Consider the following 21,722-nt stretch of genomic DNA (forward strand, 5'->3'; position numbering starts at 1 on the left):
AACCGTTTGATTGGTACCCACGTCAGATGGGCCTATGCCGGTTCGGTCTTATCCCCACACGCTATGTTTCCTACGCGCTTCTATTCGTCTGAATTATTACTTTTTTTTTTTTTTGGGGTGAGAATATTACTTTAAAATTGTTTAATTAACTTTAATTAACCCACAATACTTTGCTTCCTTTTAAAAGCTCCAATGCAATATATCCATATCTTCCAAATTAGGTCAAGACTCAAGACGCTGAGGAGTATCGAGAATGGTACTTCTGTAATAACACACACATTGAGTTATGAGTATATCGTGTAAAAGCTATTGATGTGTATTTGTAAATTTAATGGATTATGTTATGTGTTAGGGCCTGTTCTCATTGACTGAACTCAGCTGAACTGAACTGAACTGAACTGAGCTGAACTGAACTAAAATAAATATTTAATAAGAGAAGGAAATTAGGAGTTGAACTGAGCTGAGCAAAATTGAACTGAATTTCAACGTATGAGAACAGACCTTAGTGCGTGAGAGGTATTTATGAGCATCGTATGTGGATTGAAAATTATAAAGTGTTGTTAGCGATGAAACTATAAGGTAATTGAAAGGATTAAAGAGTTCAAGGTTGATCTATGGTCCAACGAGGCTGTACTTTCATTGTCAAACCCTATATTGTACTTATGATATACGAAGTACAAAATACTAATTAAAAAAGATGGAAATTTTAATAAACCTCGAATGCTTGAGGAGCTACCCCTCTTGTTGTATGATGATTACATATTATAGTCTTATTTGAGCTAATAAGTCAACCAAACTCTTATACTCCTTGATAGCCCAAATTGTAAGGTAAAGGGGCTAGTTGTAGGTAAAACTTTGATTGCTATAGAATAAGGGAAACGTGAGTGTATTAATTATGAAAAAAAAAAAAAACAATTGAAATAAAGATACATTTTTTTAAAAATAGAGTTTTTTAATCGCTTAATCATACATGATCTCCATATCACATGAGGATATTCTTAAAATGATTTCCAATATAACAGAGGTTGTAGTTGTAACCCCCCTATTAATAATTTAATATGCAGCTCAGCAAGTGTGTTACGGGCTATGCATAATAGCGTTGCCCGAGTATTATTAATGTCAATGATGTGTGCATGGTGAGTAATGAACAAATAACCTAGTATTTAGGTATATTGATATTATTCGTTGACCATAATAAAGTTGTTACGTGATTATGGATATCAATTTGTGTGTTCATTCCCATGTTTGATCATAAAAACATATGGTATTGGAAATTTAGAATAACTATAAAGAATGGCAAGGTATACACAATTATCCCCCCTTCAAAAAAAAAAAGGTATACACAATTATACAACATAAAGAATAATTATAGGGTGGCAAAAGTGCAAAATTGTACTCCGTAATACTAAATACGGAGTAAATTTTAACTAGTTGGGATATCTCATATTTATAATCTACTGTGGAAAAAATTTGAAAGTAACAATTATCGAGTATAAAAATTATTGTTGAATTTATTTTGAAAGTCACACTAACATATTGCTCCGTAAATCACAATTTAAGAGATTAATGGATGATCAACCTATTAATATGAGTAGTACAGTGATAACATTGAAATTTGTGCGCTAATAAGAGTATTATACGAAGTATATACACATCAATACATTGTACTAATAAAGTAAAAGGCATTATCTTTCATAATATTATGACATGTAGTGTCTTTAGGTCCTGAACTCTTACTTTTTCCGTAAGACTTGGTGTTACTTTCTTATGTATAAGAGTTTATGAATAGGAATACTACATAACTTGTATGTTGAAAAATGACATGATTTTAAGATTTCCAACCCCCTTCCCCACCCCCCCCCCCCCCCCCCCCCTCAAAAAAAAAAAAAAAAAAAAAAAAAAAATAGATTTTGTAATTTAGGGCTTGTGTTCAATATATTGAAGTTCACTTCAATTCAGCTGAAGTTCAATTAATGAGAACAAGCCCTTACTATCTCGATAAAACCTCATGTTCAAATGCCCTTGATATTATTCCTAAGTTGTCATTATTTAATTTCTTATCACAAGTGCATATGGTAATAATGCTTAACATATTTATATTATGTATACGGAGTAATACTCTTATTAGGGACAAATTTCAATGTTTAATTCGAATTGGGCATTTTTCAATATGGTCAATTCAAATCAAGTTATATTGTTAAATTTAATTCAGAAGAACAATGCCATATATTACATTTGATTCTAAAAGTCAACTCTCTTTCTATTCATATGGTTAGAATAATAAACCATATTTTATGTTTCATATTTTAAAAAAAAATCTTAATAGATTCATGTGAAGTAGAATTTCCAAAATAAAATTTTCATAACCATATGTTTAATACACTTTTTTTTTTTTTTTTTTTTTTTTAAAGATCTCAATAGATATAAAGTCTTTCCATAATACTTTCTCTTTTTTTTAGTTACATCACTTTATAAATTAGGCACTCCTATATAAATTTTGTAGATGAGAGAAATTGAAAGAATTTAAAATATAAATAAATAAAAAAAAGGGGAATTCATCTGATTGTAGAGAGCTAGAGATAGTTTATTAACTAAAAAGGAAATAATGCAACTAATTTTAAAACTTTCATTTTAGGAAAGTAATGCAACTAATTTTAAAACTTACATTTTAATTAAGAAAGCATGAACACCTCTAATGGTAAGCTATGAGGGTCTTAGGGCCTGTTCACATTTACTGAACTGAATTGCTTGGAGCTCAAATGAATAGTTTATGAGAGAAGGAAATTAGGAACTGAACTGAAATAAATTGATTGAAGCTTAACTGAATTGAAATTAAGTTGAAGTGAACATGCCCTTAATCTTCTTATAGCTTGCTTTGTTACATCAATTTTTAAGGTACAACACTTTTTGGCTACAAAGTGTTACGTTCTAATGGTGATCTTAAGGGCCTTGTAACTTGCAAATAAATAAATAAATATAATAATAATAATAATAATAATAATAATAATAATAATAATAATAATAATAATAATAATAATAATAATAATAATAATAATAATTGTACACATGGCACAATACAAGTGAAGTTTACTTGTCTATTTTCTAATTAAGCATGTAGCTTTTTTTGGGTTATAGTAGCTTGCATGTTGGGTTTTTTTTTTTTTTTTTTTGGTTCTCCAATAGTGAGTATGTAGTCAGTCATTTTATTTATATTGCAAACAAGTCCTTATAATGAAACCATTAAAGTTAATCTAATGAAATGAGTAGAAGTATGTAGTATTTATTATATTCACCCATATACATTGACAATAACCATAAAAAATCAATGTACTAGTATTTCAAAATTTCACAATCCAACTACATTTTTGAAAATAAAAAATAACCCCCTTACATTTAAAAAAATCTTACACCTTCAATTGATTTGCAAATCAAGAAGACAAGCACACAAATCTTAATTAAATCCAACCCTTTGTTCCCTTCCTTATAAATACTCAAAAACGATGTGATTGATGACACACCCTCACCAATTTAAAATTCAATCCAACCCAACACCCTCACCCTCCCAAAACACTACACAACACGCGCCTAACAAAAGCGCGTAACACAAACCTAATCCAAGTTGCCTCCACCTATTACCTCGCAATTCCCCTTTACCCCACCATCACCCTTCCTCTTTGCCCTTCTATATATTCTCTCTCCTCCTTCCTTCTTCCCCTCACATTAAACCCTATCTCTTCTCTCTCCTCAAACTGTACAGTTATCTTCTTCTGTAATTTCCTGTCATTATATTTCATCAAAAAATTCATCAATTTTCTAGATCCATCAAATTCCCAACCATTTCTTAAAAATAATTTCAAGATTTTACGATGGAAGTAGCAACCCTTCAGCCGTATGATTGCCTGAAAAGACACCATACCCACCGCCGTCAACTCATTTCGTCGGCGGTTAAACCTAACCCTAACTCTAACCCTAGATCTAACCGTAGAAGACGCAACTCACCTCCTCCTAAACCCCAACAGGCCCGCCCCAAAAGCCCGCCCAGTTTAGGCCAGATCCGGATCTTGAAACGGGGCGAAGAAATCAGCCTTCCTCTCCCACAACCAGCGAAGAAATACGAGCCGGAGCTCCGGTCCTTTTCCGGCCCGGTTCTTGATGGGTTCTACGCCGGCTCGGCTTTTGTGACGTCACCACCGCCGAGTGAACTTCCTTTGCCGGCGTTCTTTACGAGGAGGAACTGCGGTGAAGCTCACAACCAAGAGATCGCGTGTGAGTTAAGGAGGGTTTTGAAGCTTCAATGTTGAAAGAGAAAAAAAATGGAGTAAAGGGTAAATCTGGTATTTCATATGGTACAGAAGATAAGGGGGTGTTTGGTTGAAGGAAAGAAAAAAGTAAAGGTTGGAAGTTTAGGGAAGAAGTTAATAATAATAATCTTTAATTTGAAGGAAGTTTTAATTAATTAAAATGGGTTAAGGTATAGAAGAGAGGTTAAGCTTTTTTGCAGAAATAATCCGAGAAATTCCTCGTATTTTTTCCAGTAGGAAAATCGGATTTATTTGGGTGCAAAGGTTTAGCTTGTTTTTTAGTAGTAAATAATGGTTTTAGGGTCACTAGTTTTTATTTTTATTATGTAATTTGGGTATTTAATCTTTAGCATAATCTTTTACATGTAGTTTATATGTATAGGTTTTGGGGTCCAAGAATCACACAGAGTATGTGGGTAGTTTAATTTGTCTTTAATTTTTATGGGTTGTATTTGAATATTTTAGCTATAATCATGGTATATTTGTACCTTGATGTTTAGCTCATGTAAGTTTGTTTAAATTTTCAATCAAGAAATAGTACTAGTGATTCATAGTCAAGAAATTTGTGATTATTGTTCTTTTCAATTTACTTTAGTTATGCTATTGGACTTGAACTAATCTGGATTTAAGCCGAGTCGGCTAGAGGACTCAAATTTGCAGTTTCTTGATTGAATAATAGGATTGAATATTATGTTAAGTTAGAAGTTGTATAATTGAAAGATTAAGGTGGGTGGTGGTTGTTTCTTGGGTTAATTATTTTTCATAAAAGTTGTGGCGTAAATTTGACTTGATAACAGTTCATCTGATGTTGATTGTGATTTTATTCAACTTTTTGTATAAAAAAATTGTTCTTTGCTTTATTTCATTTTAGGTTTTCAATATCAATTGTTTCTCAGCTTTAATTACGAGTAAAAGAAAATCTTGAGGAGTAGAATACACCTTTTAAAAAAGAAATCATCATGATTTTTTGGCAAAAGGTTGAAACTTGTAGTAATTGTTTTTGTGATTATTTTGTAAAGCGTGTTGAATTAGTTCTAATTTTGAACTTTGTACCTTGTTCTTGTAATTTTATTAACGTGTTGAATTAAAACTCAAATTTGTAACCTTAAAATTGGCTTTCATTTATAATCAAGGGACTAGTTTGGTATGGAGGACGAAAATCTTAACTTTTTGTAAATATTGAATATGTTCATCTTTTCGTCAGAGCAATCTTGATGTTTTGAGTATGATTTTTCATACCTTTTTTTTTTTTTTTTTTTTTTTGAAACATTTTTTCATACTATTCTTTGTGATTTTTTTTTTTTTTTTGGTGCGAATTCTTTGTGAATATTGGTCATACATCTATCATTTTTGTGATAAACAAATAATCAATTAAAAATTTTGAGAGGTTGAATTTTGGAATTATCATATAAATCAAAACTGATCCCATCCTTTTAAGAATAAGGCTTTAATCAATTAATTTATTTATTTTCCATTTTGTAAGGAAAAAAAAAAATACAAGTAGCATCATTCGATTTTCGATTAGAATTATTTACATTTTCTTATATGATTAAAATTAAAATTGAGAGGGAGTAAAAATCTAATCTTTAAAGCTGAGGTGTAATATATATGAAAGGATAAGAATGTAGGTCATCAAACTCATAAATAAAAAATTCACAATTGTCAAAAACAAGAGATCTTTCCTTTGGAGGAAGGGCAAGGTAACCAAATTAATAGCCGTTGCATAAGTTTGTGACTATTTCCTTGTACCGTATCTAACAAGATGGGGGAAGAGTTGTAATGTAGCAGCTGGTCAGAATTTAATGTTCAATCTTGTGGATGCGAAGGAAATAATATGGACCTAGTTCTTTCAGTGCTTGGTGGTTCCTTTGATCAAGATGCCCGTGGTACAACCGGATATATTGTATGCACACGATACAACTAGTTTCGAAAACATACAAGTTTATCGACTTGATGTATCTAATGGCTGGGCCCATATTTGTTAATATAATAACAAAAATATCATATGGACTGAATATTTTTATTGATTTATTTATGATGTTGCAAAACGAATTTTGGGGCTTCCTTGCTAGTTTGACATTATAAATTGCTAGCAAAATATTGACTCTTGCATTGTTATAAAGAAGGCGAGAAGGTAGCCATATGTAGATTGACCTGTTGCATACGGATCAAACATGATGAAGCTTACACATTGTATCTACAATCGACACAAGCCAATATGGTCAAGACTTTGTGCCCGTTTGGCCTAGCTTAAAATTGTCTACGGATGTTAACGGGAGCTCTCAAATCTCAATGCCATGAAATGATGGTTTGACTCATAAAACAAAAAATGTTATGCCAGTTATGGTAGCAATAATGATGGAAACAAAGATTCATTATATGGAGTGGGCTATAGACTTAATTAAAGACCTTTATGAAAGTTTTGTCAAGCCCAACCACTCTCTTGAGGTACTCAATTAAGATGTTGTGGGTGCCCTTAAGATAGTCCATAAACTGTGATCAATCAGCAACTAGTACTTGTATTAATTTTTATTTTATCTTTTGAGAAAAAGAGACACCTTATCGCAGAGTATAATGGTAAACCAAGTCAATTGGACTCAATTTTGCAGACTAAGAGCCTCTTCTCATTTAGTGAACTGAATTGAACTGAGAGAAGGAAATTAGAAACTGAATTGAACTGAACTGAACTAAAATTAAGTTGAACCTAAGGGTCTGTTCACATTTACTTAATTTCAGTTCAGTTCAGTTCAGCTCTAATTTGTTCAGTTCAGTTTAGTTCAGCTCCAATCAGTTCAGTTCAGTTCAGCTCTTGATTTCCCTCTCTCATAAAATATTCATTTCAGCTCAGTTCAGTTTATGAATGGCAACGGATCGGATTCGGGTCGGATTTGGCTAAATCCGAATTCGATCCGTTTAGTAAACGGACCCTGGATTCGGATCCGAATCTGAGTCCGAGTCCGAATCCGAAAAGTCCGAGTCCGAATTCGATCCGACTCGTAATTTTCGGATCCGAATCCAATCCGTTTATACGGACCTCCGAAATGATCCGATTAATTTTTTTTATTTTGTAATGTCATATACTTATAATTGCTTGTATTGTCATACCAAGGTAAGTATAATTATAACATATTTAAATAATATACTAAGTTACATAACAAAATTTTGCTACAAACAAGCAAACAATTGTCCCAAGTTATAAAGCATATGCTCATAGTTTCGGATTCGGACTCGGATCGGACTCCGTCGGACTTTGCGTAGGGTCCAAGTCCAATCCGCCTCCTATTCGGATTCGGATCTATTTTATCGAATTTGGATTCGGACTAATTTTAAACGGATTCGAATCAGATTTTTTTTCTTCGGATCGGATTCGAATCGAACTCGGATTAAATTGCCATCCCTAGTTCAGTTCAGTTTCAATCAGTTCAGTTCAGCTCAGTTCAGTAAATGTGAACAGACCCTAAGGCACCTTGAAAGTGGGAGAAAGAGTTAAGGAGTTCTTCCATTAGTGATTGATAACCACAACATTAAGGTCATACAATACGGTCCTTACCACTTAGCAAGTACTCCGTAGTTTTTATCCATTGCATTTGGCATAAACACTTTTTTTTAACACATAAAAGAGAATATATTATAGATAAGGCCTAAGGGCCATTCAGCTTAAAGCTGTTCAGTACAGAGTTTGAAACAAAAGGGTGAGTGCTTATAAGACAAACACCAGCACTTCCCAACAACATTAATAAAAGCATTAGACATAAAGCATTAACATAAATAATAAAGGCAAGGAGTCCAATCATGTTCCCAGTAGCTTGAACTCCCCCATCCTGCTTATCAGTTGCGCTTAGGGTCTCTTGCAAAGGCATCAGCCACCTGCTTTGGTGGGTAGTAGTAATATTTCAGATCATCTTCAGTCATCTGGGATCCCATTTTTGCGAGCCCGTGAGCAACTGCATTAGCTGGCCTCTTTGCGTGGAGGAAGATTACAATCCAATCTTCTTCCAACATCTTCTGTATGTCTTGAATGATCATGCCAAGTTCATGGTGAAGTGAATCCTCAGCATTGACTAACATTTTCTGTAAAGCCTCAGCATCAGTCTCCAGTTCAAGGTGATGCAGATTGAACTTTTTTGCTGCAATTAGACCCTCACGAATGGTAATCAGCTCAGCCGCTTCAGGGGATACAGCACGCAGCTTCAGTGTGAATCCTACCAGCCAAGATCGATCATCATTTCGAATGACACCACCACCACCAGCGTTTTGTTCTCCTTTCCAGCTCCCATCAGTGTTCAATTTTTTGTATCCCATTTGAGGGAATTTCCATTCAGCAGGAGCAGCATTCTTGATTGGTATCCCGTTCTTGGTCTGCAAAATTTTATTATTATAGAAAAGATCATTGCTGAATTTTGCAAAAAGACTCTGAATTCTGGTCATGGAGTGCTCAAAGACAGCAGTGTTCCTGTAATGCCACAAGTGCCAAATTCCAATTGCAATATGTTGTTGGTATAATGGAAGGAATCAAACAAACTAATTGTTAGTTTTATTTATTTAATTAATATTCACATCCAGTAAATGTTTACACATATTGCAATGATTAATAAAAAAAAAAAACAGAAAAAAATAAATTACAGTACCTTTAAAGTTGAATTGTACACATGTCAAATTTAATGGGCTATTGGGCCAAATTCAGGGCCTTTTATGAAACTATTCATTCCAAAGTACAAACTTTATCCAGCGCAGTCCAATAAGATAGTGTGGGCCATCAGTATAAAAATACCTATAAAGATAAACTTAGGTCCAAAAAATGTTGGGTTTATATTAGGCACCTTCTTTATAAAAAAAAAAGACGGTCCACAGCAGCCACCATTTTGGAAGTATGTCATTGTCTTCTGGATTCTGTGAATTGAAGACGTAAAACATACCCCAAAAAAAGAAATAAAGCATTTTTTGAAATTGAATGATATTTTTGTGAGTGCTACTCCACTAATTTTTGCCTTTTTTTCTTTACGTGTTGATACTTATTTATAATCCTTGAACCACTTTTCATCACTTCTTCTGTTGGATCTAAAAACATAAAATAAATTCAATGTTTGAAGCTAGTTTGTAGGATATTTTGTAAAATTATTTTTGTAACGTTAATTTCTTTTGTTTAGATATATAATCTTAAGGTCGCTTTTATAGAGTGATTCACTTGTATTAAATAATTTAGGGATGTACTGTGTTTTTTTTTTCTTTTTATTGTCTACTTTTTTTTTTTTTTTTTTTTTTTTTTTTTTTTTTTTTTTTTGACGGGATATACTAGGTTGTCTACTTAACTACTAATACAAGTAAAACTTTAGTTGACCATGAATAAACTACTACTAATATATAAAGATAAACTAGTTAAGTGAGATTTTCGTGAATTTATCTCAATATTAGATTCACAATATTAACCTTTTATGATTTCTAGTCATACACAACGAAGTAAAGTTATACATTTAAAGCTGTGTATTGAAAAATAATGTTAAATAAAACAAACTAATTAAATTTTGGTTGTATTGGCAATGTCTTTATGGTTGTTTAGTTTGCAATGATATTAGCAAGTTACTTTTTTTTTTTATATGCTAATGAGGAATACACCAAGAAAAAGAAAAACAAAATAAAACAACCAAACAACCAATCAAGGAGGCACAGATCGTGGGTAAGCCACGCCTTGCACATCCTCACTAAGGATCCTACGAAGCTCCAAAGGAGCACTAACTAGAATTATAAGGTTATCTGATTGAGCCACTCCACGATTGGCAAGCCAATCGGCAGCACGATTGCCCTCATGGAACACATGAACCACCTTGACATCCCAGTCGTTTTTATTAAGAAGAGTGTGGCAGTAATTGATCAAGTGAGCACACTCACCGCTTCCTTATTCATCTGATGTTATTGCTTGCACACAAGCTTGGTTATCAAGCTGAATTAAGAGCTTGCGTATTGGATTTCTAACTAGCTCGAGCCCTTGTACAAGTGCCATTACTTCAGCTCTAAAAGCATTGCATCTTCCATAATTTGCCGCAAAACCTGATATGTATTGGCCTTCATGATTGCGAATTATAGCTCCACCTCCAGCTTCACCAGGGGACCCTTTAGCAGCTCCGTCAGTGTTTAAAGCATACCACCCACAGCTAGGCTTAAGCCAAGAGATATGCTTCTCAATTTTCTTAGTAAGTTACTTGTTTTATTAATTTGAGAACTTTTTGTAAGTCGCTATATTCTAGAAAGAAATAGATATATTCCATAGAGCTATGTTTATTTACCAGTAATTAAAAGAATTGATTAGAGCTAGCTAATACTCCATTCGTCCCCTTTTGATAGTCTCTTATGAGCATCTTTCACGGGAATTAATAAACATAAATAAAAATAGTATAATTACATTGAAAAAGTAAATTGACAAGGGTATGTAAAAAACTAAAAAAAGTAGAGAGAAAAAAGTAATAAAAGTACATGGGAAAACAAAATATACATGGGAAATTTAAATTTGCACAAGTATTGTTGCAAATTGGAGGAAATTTTGGTAAAAAAAAATTAATATTAATGGTTGTTAGAAAAAGCAAATGGGGTGAATATTTTGGGAGTACAATTTGTCATAAGGAACTATCAAAAGGGGACAGAGAAAGTAAATTGTATTTAGGCCATTAAATTATGTATAAGCTTGACTCGTGTGGTATGAGTATGTCAAAACCCCTCCCCCTAAAAAAAAGGAAAGAAAAAGGAAAAGAAAATACTTTTTTTTTTTTTTTTTTTTTTTTTTTTTTTTTTTACGAGAATACTTGTTATTAGTTTATTACTCCCTCCGATTTTTAATACTTGCTCCACTTTCCTTTTGCGGCCGTTTTTAAATACTTGCTCCATTTCCTTATTTGGAAAGATTTTATAATATTTTACTAACAAATTCTTAAATAAACCTGGTTCACACTAATTTATTGTGGACCACTAACATTAGAGAAACTATGGTTGTTTTATTAATAAAAAAAAAAGTCACTTTAATAAAATGAAGGTTACTATGTTGAAAATAAAAGTCATTTTGGTAATATATAGGCTATAAGAGGTTAATTTTTTTTTAATGAAATATTTTATAAGGTCAATAATAATAATAAAGGTCACTATGTTAAAATTAAGGTCATAACGTCGTATTTCAAGTTCACAATAGTATTAAACGTTATACAACTTTTAATAAAGGTTACTATGTTAAAAATAAAGGTCACTATGTTCAATATAATGTCAGTTGCGTGTGTATAAACCTCGGATCCACAATAATATTATTGCGAACCAGGTCCACGCAAGTATTTCTGTATTTTACTTTATTTTTTTCAGCTAGTGGACCCAATTTTATTACTTTTAGATTCTCTCTCTTCCAATTTACCTTTCACCAACCCCACAATTTCCATATTTTAATACTTTCTCCAATTTCTCCTAAAACTCCGCGCATGGAGAAATGGAGCAAGTATTTAAAAACGGAGAGAGTACTACGTAGTACGTACCATATTAGCCATGTTGTTCAATAAATAATGGAGATATGTTTATACATTCATACATTGGAAATGCGAGATCTAAGAGATGTGGATAAATATACACTCAAGTTACGTAAAGTGTTCAAAAAACATGCAGATCCTTCATTAATGGAGTGATCAATAATTATGAACCTTATCACAATTATCCGATCGGGCCATAAACTCCTAATTTACTCAAAATCAAGTCCCATAATTTCCTACCAAAATGGAAGCATATAAAGGGAAGATTATATGGCAAAATTCAATCAATTAATGATCGAAATAGATGGCGGAGCTGAGGGAGGGAGAGCAAGGGAAAGGTAAGCTAATTAAGCTGATTAGGAAAGAGAACACTTAGAAATGAATTTTCACTCCTTTTATTTATATATACGGAGTATTTTACTATTTTCCAATCAAAGTACGTAGGATTTTTAGTCTAGTGTAGAGTCAAAAGTGAAAATATTAAATTAATTCAAACAATTAATTATATCAATCGATGCTGCATGATGTACTCGTACTCTTTGTATAAATGCATTCTCGGTTTCAATTTTTTCTTGTCTCATTTGTTTTTTTGCATAATTTGAAATGCATACTCGTATATTTGAGCTAGTGCTCGATCTTATTATTTTCAACATGAATTGTACATTTGTACTTCCTATCTCAGGAATATCATGTTTACCCCTAGGTATGATTAATCAAACCACATTTATAAAAATTTGTTCAAATGATATTGTATTGATTATGATTATTTCCCGTCAAAAAAGGTTATGATTATTATTATAATATTCTTTTGGTTGGCTAGTACATGAATTTGATTTGATAATAACTTTAGGCGGTCGTACTTTTTATGCCTAATATTTGCGTAAATGAATTTGATAAATGTGGAGCAGCGAATGCTTCATATTAAATTTGTGAATTGTGACCCTTACTTAAGACTTTTAAGTACTCCGTATCCGTACTATGTAATAAGGGGTTGGGATAGATGGAAGAGTGGTATAAGGCCTATAAGCTATGTTTAGTGACAATTATCAAGCAATGATCAACTGATCAACGAACTATTACAATTTTAACGTATCATTAACAAAATGATTTATAGTAGTATATAATTTATTTATGAGCTCAATTATTAAGTTTTAACACTTTAAGGTGATAACACAATTATTGTGTAGTACCTAATTAACATATAACTAAATAATTGAGATACACATCTTATATAAGTTCAAATTAAATTTAACAAAACAAGTTTCAATAAAGGTCGAACAAAATAGGTTAGACAATTTAATGTTTCAAGGAAAAAAAAAAAAAAGGGTTAGACAATTTTCATAAACACACAAGGCTTAATTAAAAAAATAAAATAAGAAGCCAATATTGGTTCAATTTTTTTTAAAAAATTTATATAACTTAGTTAAGATCAGTTGAAATAAAATAAGTTGAATCAAACAGAGACTTAGCTATACAAACCACATTTTTCTCTTTGACCTCATAGATTTTATGTTCTTTTGCAACTTAAGTAACTATGAGTAACTTTTATTTTGTTGAGCCGAACAATATCTCGTGCCATTACATGTTAAATTGATACTTAGGACAAATATCTCTGATCCAGCTTGAAAGTTATTAGTAGTTGGTCACTTGAGCTTCAATTTTCTATACTTCATACTAGGGACCTATTCACATTTACTAAATTGAGCTGAACTGAATTAAACTGAACTGAACTTAACTGAACTGAGCTGAAATTAATATTTTACTCGTATGAGAGAAGGAATTATTTTTTTATTTTTTTTTTACAAGAGAGAAGGAAATTAGGAGCTGAACTGAAATTAAGTAAATGTGAACATGTCCTAAATTATGCTTGGAACATACTCCGCATATTTACTCCGAAATGCAAGTCCATTTGAGTCTTACGGAGTACTTGTTTTGCATTTACAACAAATCCAAGTCCATTTGCATGAATGTTACCATATTACTAGTAGGTTGCTAGGTGCCTAGGTTCAAATCCAAGTACTGGAGTAGTTCACACAAACAAAAAGAAAATTCATTTATTTCAAATTATTAATTTCTATAAAATAAAAGCCATTAATTATTTAATTTACTCTTTTAATCTCTTAAAGTCCCCAGTTATAACTCCGTATTATTGTATTTGCAGTTATAATACATCATCATGGACCGTATTGTTTGATGCCCATTTGTTTCACGTTTAGTACACAACAAGTCATAGCTAAAGACTATTCAACTTTTAGTCAAGATTCTTCGAGATTAAAAAGGGTAAATATTTATCATAGAGCTATAAATAATTATTATTGTTATTACGGAGTAACAAATAACAATAATAATAAAGAAAAAGATCACACCCAAAAAAAGAAAAATTCTAAAGAGAAAGAAGGTGATAAAAACTGATGCAAACACACTTTCTTTTGTTGCATTTAACTGCTCTTTTTGCTTTATAGCTTACTAAAGAATGAAAAAAGGAATGAGTATGGGTTTTACAGGGAAATATTAGACAAATCTGTTCTTTGTACTTTATACTATTTGCTTCACTTGATTTAGATTTAAATTAGTGTGAGGTTAATTAGGATCCGATTTTTAAAAAGTTTTCATCCGGTTATTTGAGTATGTAGTTTTCCTTTTACCATGCAATCGATTTATCTTGTTTCATTTTAGGTTTTGACTCTTTTGAGATTGGATATTTTAAAACTGGTTAAATTTTTATTGGTTTGACCCCTTAGCAATCAAGTGTAGTTTTTTTCCTTGTTTTAAATTGTTGTCATCCTTTTCAATCTTGTAGCGAAAAAATGAATGTTTTTCAATAATTTTTAGATATGTTGTAATGAGATATAAAACTGTGCGAAAGGAAAAGAGTTTTATCTTAAAATCATTGATTGATAATAAATGAATTAGTCCGTCAGACTTATAGTATGTTGAGAACTTGAGATACACTATTTTTTTTTTATTACTTTTTTTTTTTTTGATATTTTTTAACAGATAGTATGTTGAGAACTTGAGATACACTATTTTTTTAACTTGAGATACCCCCATTTTTTTTATTTTAATATACTCGTATATGTGAACAAAATATCCATTGATTACTCATAATATTAATGATATTTTTCGAATATCATAAAATCAATATCATAATAGCAATATCCAAAACTTTCCAATCCAAAATAAATACTGAATCAGATATCTTAATTTATTTGATTCAATACATATTAGATTTTTAGATTTTCAAATAATCTTACATATAAGATACGTAGCACTGAACTGAAGTGAAATAAATTGTTTATGAGTGAAAAAAATTAAGACCTGAACTTGTTTCAAAAAAAAAAAAAAAAAAAAAAATTTGAGACCTGAACTGAACTAAAATTAAGCTGAAGAGAACATGCCCTTAGGTTACTTTAATACTATAACTAGTTTAAAATATGTTATCCATGGTATAATTGGTATTAGGAGCAGTTGGCAAGTTTGGAAAGTTTAGAATTTAAACAAAGTACAGTGCATATAGTAATGACTAGTGAGTTTAAGTTTGAAATGTGAAATGGAACCATATATTTTTGACATGATTATCATTTCTCAACAGTTTTGACAGGTCAGCCTTTGATGATGAATGCATCCACCCCACGCCTAACATTTTCGCCTCCCTAATTGGGCCATTCCCACTATACGGCTATACCCACACTATCCATATCCGAATCCAATCAAATTACCCGAATACCCGAAACCAAACCCTAAAACATTAATAAAACCACTGAAAAAAAAAGTAAACGGGAGAAAAAAAATAGAAATTGAAGAGAAACCAAAAAAACCACTGGTTATAACTAATGTCACTTGCCACGTATATATCCTTATTGGACCCCACTTCTCATTGAACCCACATAAAGAGAGAGAAAGAGAGAGTCAGCCACTCTCAAACCTACTCACCCCCTTAACAAAATAAAATAAACATAAAATTATCTCCTAAAATAAAATAAGGATTGTATTTCACGACTTTAACCTTTACTTAGGTTCCGCTCGAGGCATTTTAGAGTGTCCAAATAACCTTACTAATCCATCCGATTACAAAATTTTCTTCCCTTGTTAGAGTGGCTCGGGTTTAGTTGACATGTGTAAGGTTTTGACACGATAGAGCACACTCTTCCTACCTACAAATATAAAAAAGAAAAAATAAAAAAAAATAATTTCCATAAATAAAAAGGAAAAGGAAAAAACCCACGAATTTCCATAATATTCAGCCCTTCACCCAACACAAATACACAATACAATACAACACAACACTCATCCCATCTTTCCATCCATTCCCCCTCATTTTCGCTCACCTCATTTTCTCTCTCCTCAATTTCTTCTCTCTCTTAATTTTCTCCCCTCCTTTCCCTTTCGCTTTCTCTCTCCGCCACCATGAAAGACGAGTGGTTAAGAGCAGCAATCATCGACGACACCAAAGTAGCAGACCTTCTACTCCGCCTCAAAGAATCCCCAACCTCATCATCCTCTCAACCATCTACCTTCATCCTCAAGCCTCTTCCGCCGTCGTGGGGCCTCCGTCAACGCCGCTCCAAACCGCCGTCCTCCTCTTCCTCCGCCGACAAAAAGCGAGAAACTCGCCGCAGTCCGACGACACCTCTTTCATGGACTTGCGCCGCATCTCCTAGTGAAGGCTGCGACGAGTCTCTCTCGTCGCATACTAACCACCTTCATCCTCAGCCGTCCGATCGCTTCAGATCCAAGGTTAGTCACTCACTTAATTTTCATTTTCCCATTAATTAATTTTTTTTTCTACTCCCCTTTTTCCACGCTGTCCTTCACTCTAATTCCGTTCTTTCCTAAAACATTCTTTTCAATTTTTCTCAACAGTTTTTCCTTCCTTTTTTGAGTGTATTTTTTTTCGAAAATATAAATTCCACATTTTTTTGTCCTTTCGAGGGTGGATTTACCAAAATACCCTTGTCAGCATCCCGGATCTTCTCTCCGGCGACGTGTCAGCTGGAGAGGGGCCCGCCGGAGAGAGAGTCGTGTAAGGACTAGATTACCCTTTCCAGATTTAAGTAATTACATGTCACGTGAGTAGGAGCGTGTCTGTTTAATCTGAAGAAGAAGATGAAGGAGGAGTAATAAAGAGTGTTGTCACGTTTATTCAGTTTTCTCGTCGCCACCACTTTCCCGGTCAGCTGTCATTCTTGTTTTCCGCTACTTAAGTTTTTCTTTTTTCTTTTTCGGGAAAAATTAAAAAAGAAAAAAACTTGTTTTTTTTAACTTACCTTTTTTAATTTTAATTTATTTATTTTAGGAGAAGTGGGTGGGGGTTGGATTTGTCGGAAGTACCCTTGTAAAAGGGTTTAAGAAGTTGGAAGGACAATATTGTCAGGAAAAAGAGACATTAGTCATTGGATGACTTACTTTTACTTGTGTTTAGGAAACTTCCACCCAACGCCTCCTCTTTCTCTCTCCTCAAGTGACGTATTTACCCTCACTAACTAACCTAAATGGCATTCCACTGTTTTTACTTTAACAAGGGCATAATGGTCATTTAATTGGATTGGAGATATAGTTTGGGCGTGGGATCCAAGTAGATTGAACAATGGGAGAAAAAGAAAGAGGGGGTTGTAAGTTGTTGGTGTGTGGCGTTAGGTCCGCGTTTGGTTTTAAATGGTGTTTTTATTTTTACTGGATACATATAGATGATGTGCTTACTTTCTTGGTTTTTATTCTCTGTTGACGCGCTCTTCTCTATTCCCATGCGCCGCTCTTCTTTTTTTCGGGTTTTTCGCGAGTCAACACACCGTCTTATCATTATGAGACTACTTTTATGAGCGACCTAAGAGTAAATCTTATGGTTATAAGTGTACAAGTTCAAATGTGTTCGCCTTGGTGACACGCCCTAATTTTTGTAGTTTTTTTTTTTTTTTAAAAAAAATTAATTTCTTTTAATATTTTATTATTTTTAAAGTAATAAAAAAATAATAATGGGATTCGTGGAGTGTAGTAGTGTGCAAGGAACCACTAGTACAATCCCACGCGTTAAGGGAGTGGAGAGGAAGAAGTCACGTGAGGAAATGAATGTGGGGTCACGTGATAGTAGTGCCACCGGTTGGAGTAGGTCACGTGGCTATAAGACAGCGGTTATGTTATGTTATCAGCTTTGTTTGGGCTGGCGGTTAACGGTTGCCGGTGACTAGTAGCAGCCTTCCACGTGTCTGCTGACATTTTTGAAGGTGGATGATATACTTTTGTTTTAGTCTAATGTGTGCCAGTTCTACTGATCTCACGGTGATCCTTAAATCTGAGCCGTCCATGAGTCGAGGGGAATTGTTAGTGGGGTTTATGATGGTGATTGAGGGTTGGGATTATCTGGGGTCCCACTTTAAGAGGGTGTTAATGTTTGGAAGATGGTGGTTTGAAGTTTCATGTGAGTGATGGATGGGTCATTGGTGGGAATTAGTTGCTTATCCAATAATCTAGGACCCACTCTTTTTTATTTTTTATTTTCACAAAATGTTGTTAGGTAGGCCAAAGTTTGAATCTTTTTAATCTATCTTTAGATTTTGAAGTTAATTTGCGGGATTTTGAGTTGAACTTATGTTGTAAATTACAAACATTATTATGATTAGTTGTATGTAAATAAAAAAGTTATGAAATTTCCAAATCTGTGAACTTTAACATGTTTGATCTTTGAATGAACCTCTTTCCCTTTTAAATCTCTTTTTAAGTGGGGCCCTCATTCTAATGTCGGTTAATAATCATGTGGATCTAATGCTAAAACTAGCAATGCTGGTATAAGAGCTTGGAGTAATGTGGAATTGGTCTAATTGGAGTAATGACTAATGTTATATGTGGGCGTTTTTTCTATATTTTGTATCAAATGACAGTTATAGCATTCTCAAGTTGGTCACCAAATCATTGTCTTAATTACTTGCTTAAATTGTTGTATGAGTTGTTTTTGTTTCAAATCTGATTTTGGATTCTTCTACGTGTATGAAATCTGACTTCTTCTTCATGATTGGTTGTAACAGATTTCGGCTTCCACTGAAACCCCGACCACCACCACGACCAGCAAAAGACCTAGGAGGAAGAAGGTACTGCATCTCTTATGGTCATTTAATGATGTTTATTCGATGCGCTTTATGATGCACTACACGATTGTTTTCATTTCCTTATTGAGATGATTATTCTGTTCATATGCTGTGATGATCTTATACGTGATTTTGTCAACTTTTGTTAGACATTTGCTGAACTTAAAGAGGAGGAAAGTTCACTGACGAAGGAGCGGACATATTTGAAAAAGGTTTGTTTTGTTGAACTTGGTCAGAGTCTTAGCTAGCTTGTTCTACTTTCTGGAAGTAATTTGCTGATGATATTTCTATATCTCTTAACAGGAGTTGGCTTCATTACGCGTAACCTTGAAACAGGAGAGATCAATAAATGAGAATCTAAAGAGAATTAAGGTATGTTTTTATTTCCCCTGATGCGACCTCTTGTTTGTCTTTAACTTTAAAGTTAACCATGAGTCCTTTCCGGTGTGCTTTCTTCATTTTGTTTCTAGTCTTAACCCTGTACTCTATAAAAGTTTGCATAAAGATTGACACAAGCTGATATACTGGTTAGAAAAGTCACTTTCCGAACTTACAGGTTGCCTCACTATTTTGAAATTTCACTGCCCCATAAATCATTCTAATATGAAATGACCACTATTTGTTGAAATGGAGGTTTAGATACATTGGATTTTATTGTCAAATTCTGAAAGGATGTTTACTCGTGAATTGAGTGAAAATTGCTTCATCTTGTTTTCGATTGTTTCTGTGTTGTCGTGTTGAACTTTCCATACGCTTGTGAATGCTGATGCATATGTAACTTAACTATGGGAATTGTTTCAAATGATAAGAATTGTTCTTTTAGTCATTATTGAAGTCTTCATTTGGTGTATAAGGCATTAATTTAATTTTTTGACATGTTCTACAGCTTGACCTAAAAGTAGAATCCAGAATAAAATCAGAAGCAAATTCAGTTGATGAACGTAATAACACAAACAATGGAATATCAGAAGCAGCCTCTTCGAGTGTATCAAGACAAAATAAAATTGAGGATGCTTCAGATCCTGATTCGTTATCACAGAAATGTGCAACATCGCATGATTCCCTATTTATGCTACCTGATCTAAATATGGTGCCAGACGATGCAGTCGTTGGAATGAGCTGATGAAACGAAGTTTCCATTACCTCATTTTCCAAATTTGAAGCTAACTGTTTCTAAGGTTTACTTCTGGTTGGCGCTTTGTTCAACTGTGCGATGATTGAAGAGCCCTCCATCAGACAGGTGTAATTACAGCAGGACTTAGGGGATTCACTTGGTTATTTACTGCCCAGATCCTAATACATATCTGGGCAATCTACGATAAGCTTAGTATTCATAGTTGTTAGATATTATACAGATACTCAAATGTTCGTTCTTTTTTCCTTTTCGGTCAGATTTTCTACCATCTTTGCTCCAAAAATTCGTTGGGGTAAGCTCTTTCACTTCTTTGCATCTGGAACAAAATACGTTACTTAATGTATTCTGTGCCATTATATTCTTTTCTTAATTAGGTACTTATGACTTACGGGCAGTTGTACTATAGATGTTAGAATCTATCTAATTTCATGACATAATTTTATTTCATTTTAACTTGAGAAAATATACAGCTTTCTGTTGCATGATATTATCAGCATCAGGAGCTGTCTGAGAACCCATTTTCGGATTCAATATATTCAGCTTTACAGACAATTACAGTGAGTACAATGGATTTTATATTATTAACAAGATAATATAGACAAAGTTTATGGTCTATTGGATTCTTTCCTTTGTTTTTTAGCTTATAAATTTGAATGCAAGATAAAATTTGGTTTGATTATAAGATAAATCAAGTAACTCATCAAGTTCCTTAGGCTGTATCTGTATGGAATTTGTTTGTACATGGATACAATCATACAGATAAAGATACGAAACATGATAACTTAACTTGTTAATTCCTGGATTGTACTGTACGTTTTTCATTGGATATGGGAAATACAATTATTGATACTCTGCCTTGGTGATGTGTTTGAGCTACTTAGATTCGGTCTCGAGCCATCTTTTAAAAAATATCGTACTCTATTGACGTACGAACAATTAGGCAACTAACAGACGGTCAAGATGAATAACGCCCTTACAAAAGTTTAGCGTATTGGTAAATTTTGTGTGCCTAACTCGAGATTCCTTTCGGACTAAATTGTTTTATTTTCTATCCTGTACTAATTGTGGCTGGATAGTGTGTGAAGGGGATGATAATATTAGTCAAAAGAGTTTCTGAAAAATTCAAAGACCTACCTTTAAATTTTGTATCTATATTTTGTATCTATTTAGATAGGCATATTTGGTGTGTTTATTGGTAACCATTCAACAAGAGATGCTGGTTGCACAAAGAAAACATTTGAATCTCGTGAACAAAAAAAAGTTGACCATTACTAATTTTCATTCATATTTCACATTTAAATTAATAAAATAATAATATGAAGAATATGTCAATATAACATTAAAAATAGTGTGGTCCAAATATGACTTTTGAAATGGTCTAGGTGGCGTGGAACAGCTGACCAATAGTCATGGTGTTCCCCACTTTGTGGAAGCTTTCATGCCATTAATTACATTTGGGCCTTTCTCTTATTGGGCTTATTATCGGGATTCTTTGGGCCTGTTTGTGTGTGTGTGTCAGCTGTATTCAACTTGGTAATAGTTGGAAAAGTTGAAATTAAAAATGGGTAATAAATCAGTTTTGACCCGTTTTTGAGTCCGACAGTTGAGCTACCACCGACTATTAAAAGTAGAAAGTAAAGGGTAAAGTAAACAAGACAACATGAAAACATCCACAAACACTTGCATAAATCATTAAATAAATTTAATAAAT

At 33.0% G+C, this 21,722-nt stretch overlaps 2 protein-coding genes across 2 annotated transcripts; both read left to right on the top strand.

Annotated features, from left to right (window-relative positions):
- The first annotated feature begins 3,866 nt into the window (after window positions 1-3,866).
- On the top strand, window positions 3,867-4,301 carry LOC145596038 (uncharacterized). The gene has a single exon (XM_081652472.1). It carries the CDS (start codon window positions 3,867-3,869, stop codon window positions 4,299-4,301), a length of 435 nt encoding a protein of 144 aa, XP_081508598.1.
- Window positions 4,302-16,055: 11,754 nt separating this feature from the next.
- LOC145595659 (uncharacterized) lies at window positions 16,056-20,464 on the top strand. The gene is made up of 5 exons (XM_081652077.1): window positions 16,056-16,534; window positions 18,817-18,879; window positions 19,026-19,088; window positions 19,180-19,248; window positions 19,763-20,464. Exons 1-5 carry the CDS (start codon window positions 16,205-16,207, stop codon window positions 19,997-19,999), a joined length of 762 nt encoding a protein of 253 aa, XP_081508203.1. The 5' UTR covers window positions 16,056-16,204; the 3' UTR covers window positions 20,000-20,464.
- The last annotated feature ends 1,258 nt before the right edge of the window (window positions 20,465-21,722 follow it).

This window comes from Chenopodium album, chromosome 19 (genome assembly GCF_948465745.1).
Source record: "Chenopodium album chromosome 19, dcCheAlbu1.1, whole genome shotgun sequence".
Lineage (NCBI taxonomy): Eukaryota > Viridiplantae > Streptophyta > Magnoliopsida > Caryophyllales > Amaranthaceae > Chenopodium > Chenopodium album.

Excerpts from the sequence above, each read along its gene's own strand:
- LOC145596038 (XM_081652472.1), top strand. The coding sequence starts at position 3,867 with ATGGAAGTAGCAACCCTTCAGCCGTATGATTGCCTGAAAAGACACCAT.
- LOC145595659 (XM_081652077.1), top strand. The coding sequence starts at position 16,205 with ATGAAAGACGAGTGGTTAAGAGCAGCAATCATCGACGACACCAAAGTA. Across the intron at positions 16,535-18,816 it reads CCGATCGCTTCAGATCCAAG|ATTTCGGCTTCCACTGAAAC; the intron begins GTTAGTCACTCA and ends TGGTTGTAACAG. Across the intron at positions 19,249-19,762 it reads AGAATCTAAAGAGAATTAAG|CTTGACCTAAAAGTAGAATC; the intron begins GTATGTTTTTAT and ends CATGTTCTACAG.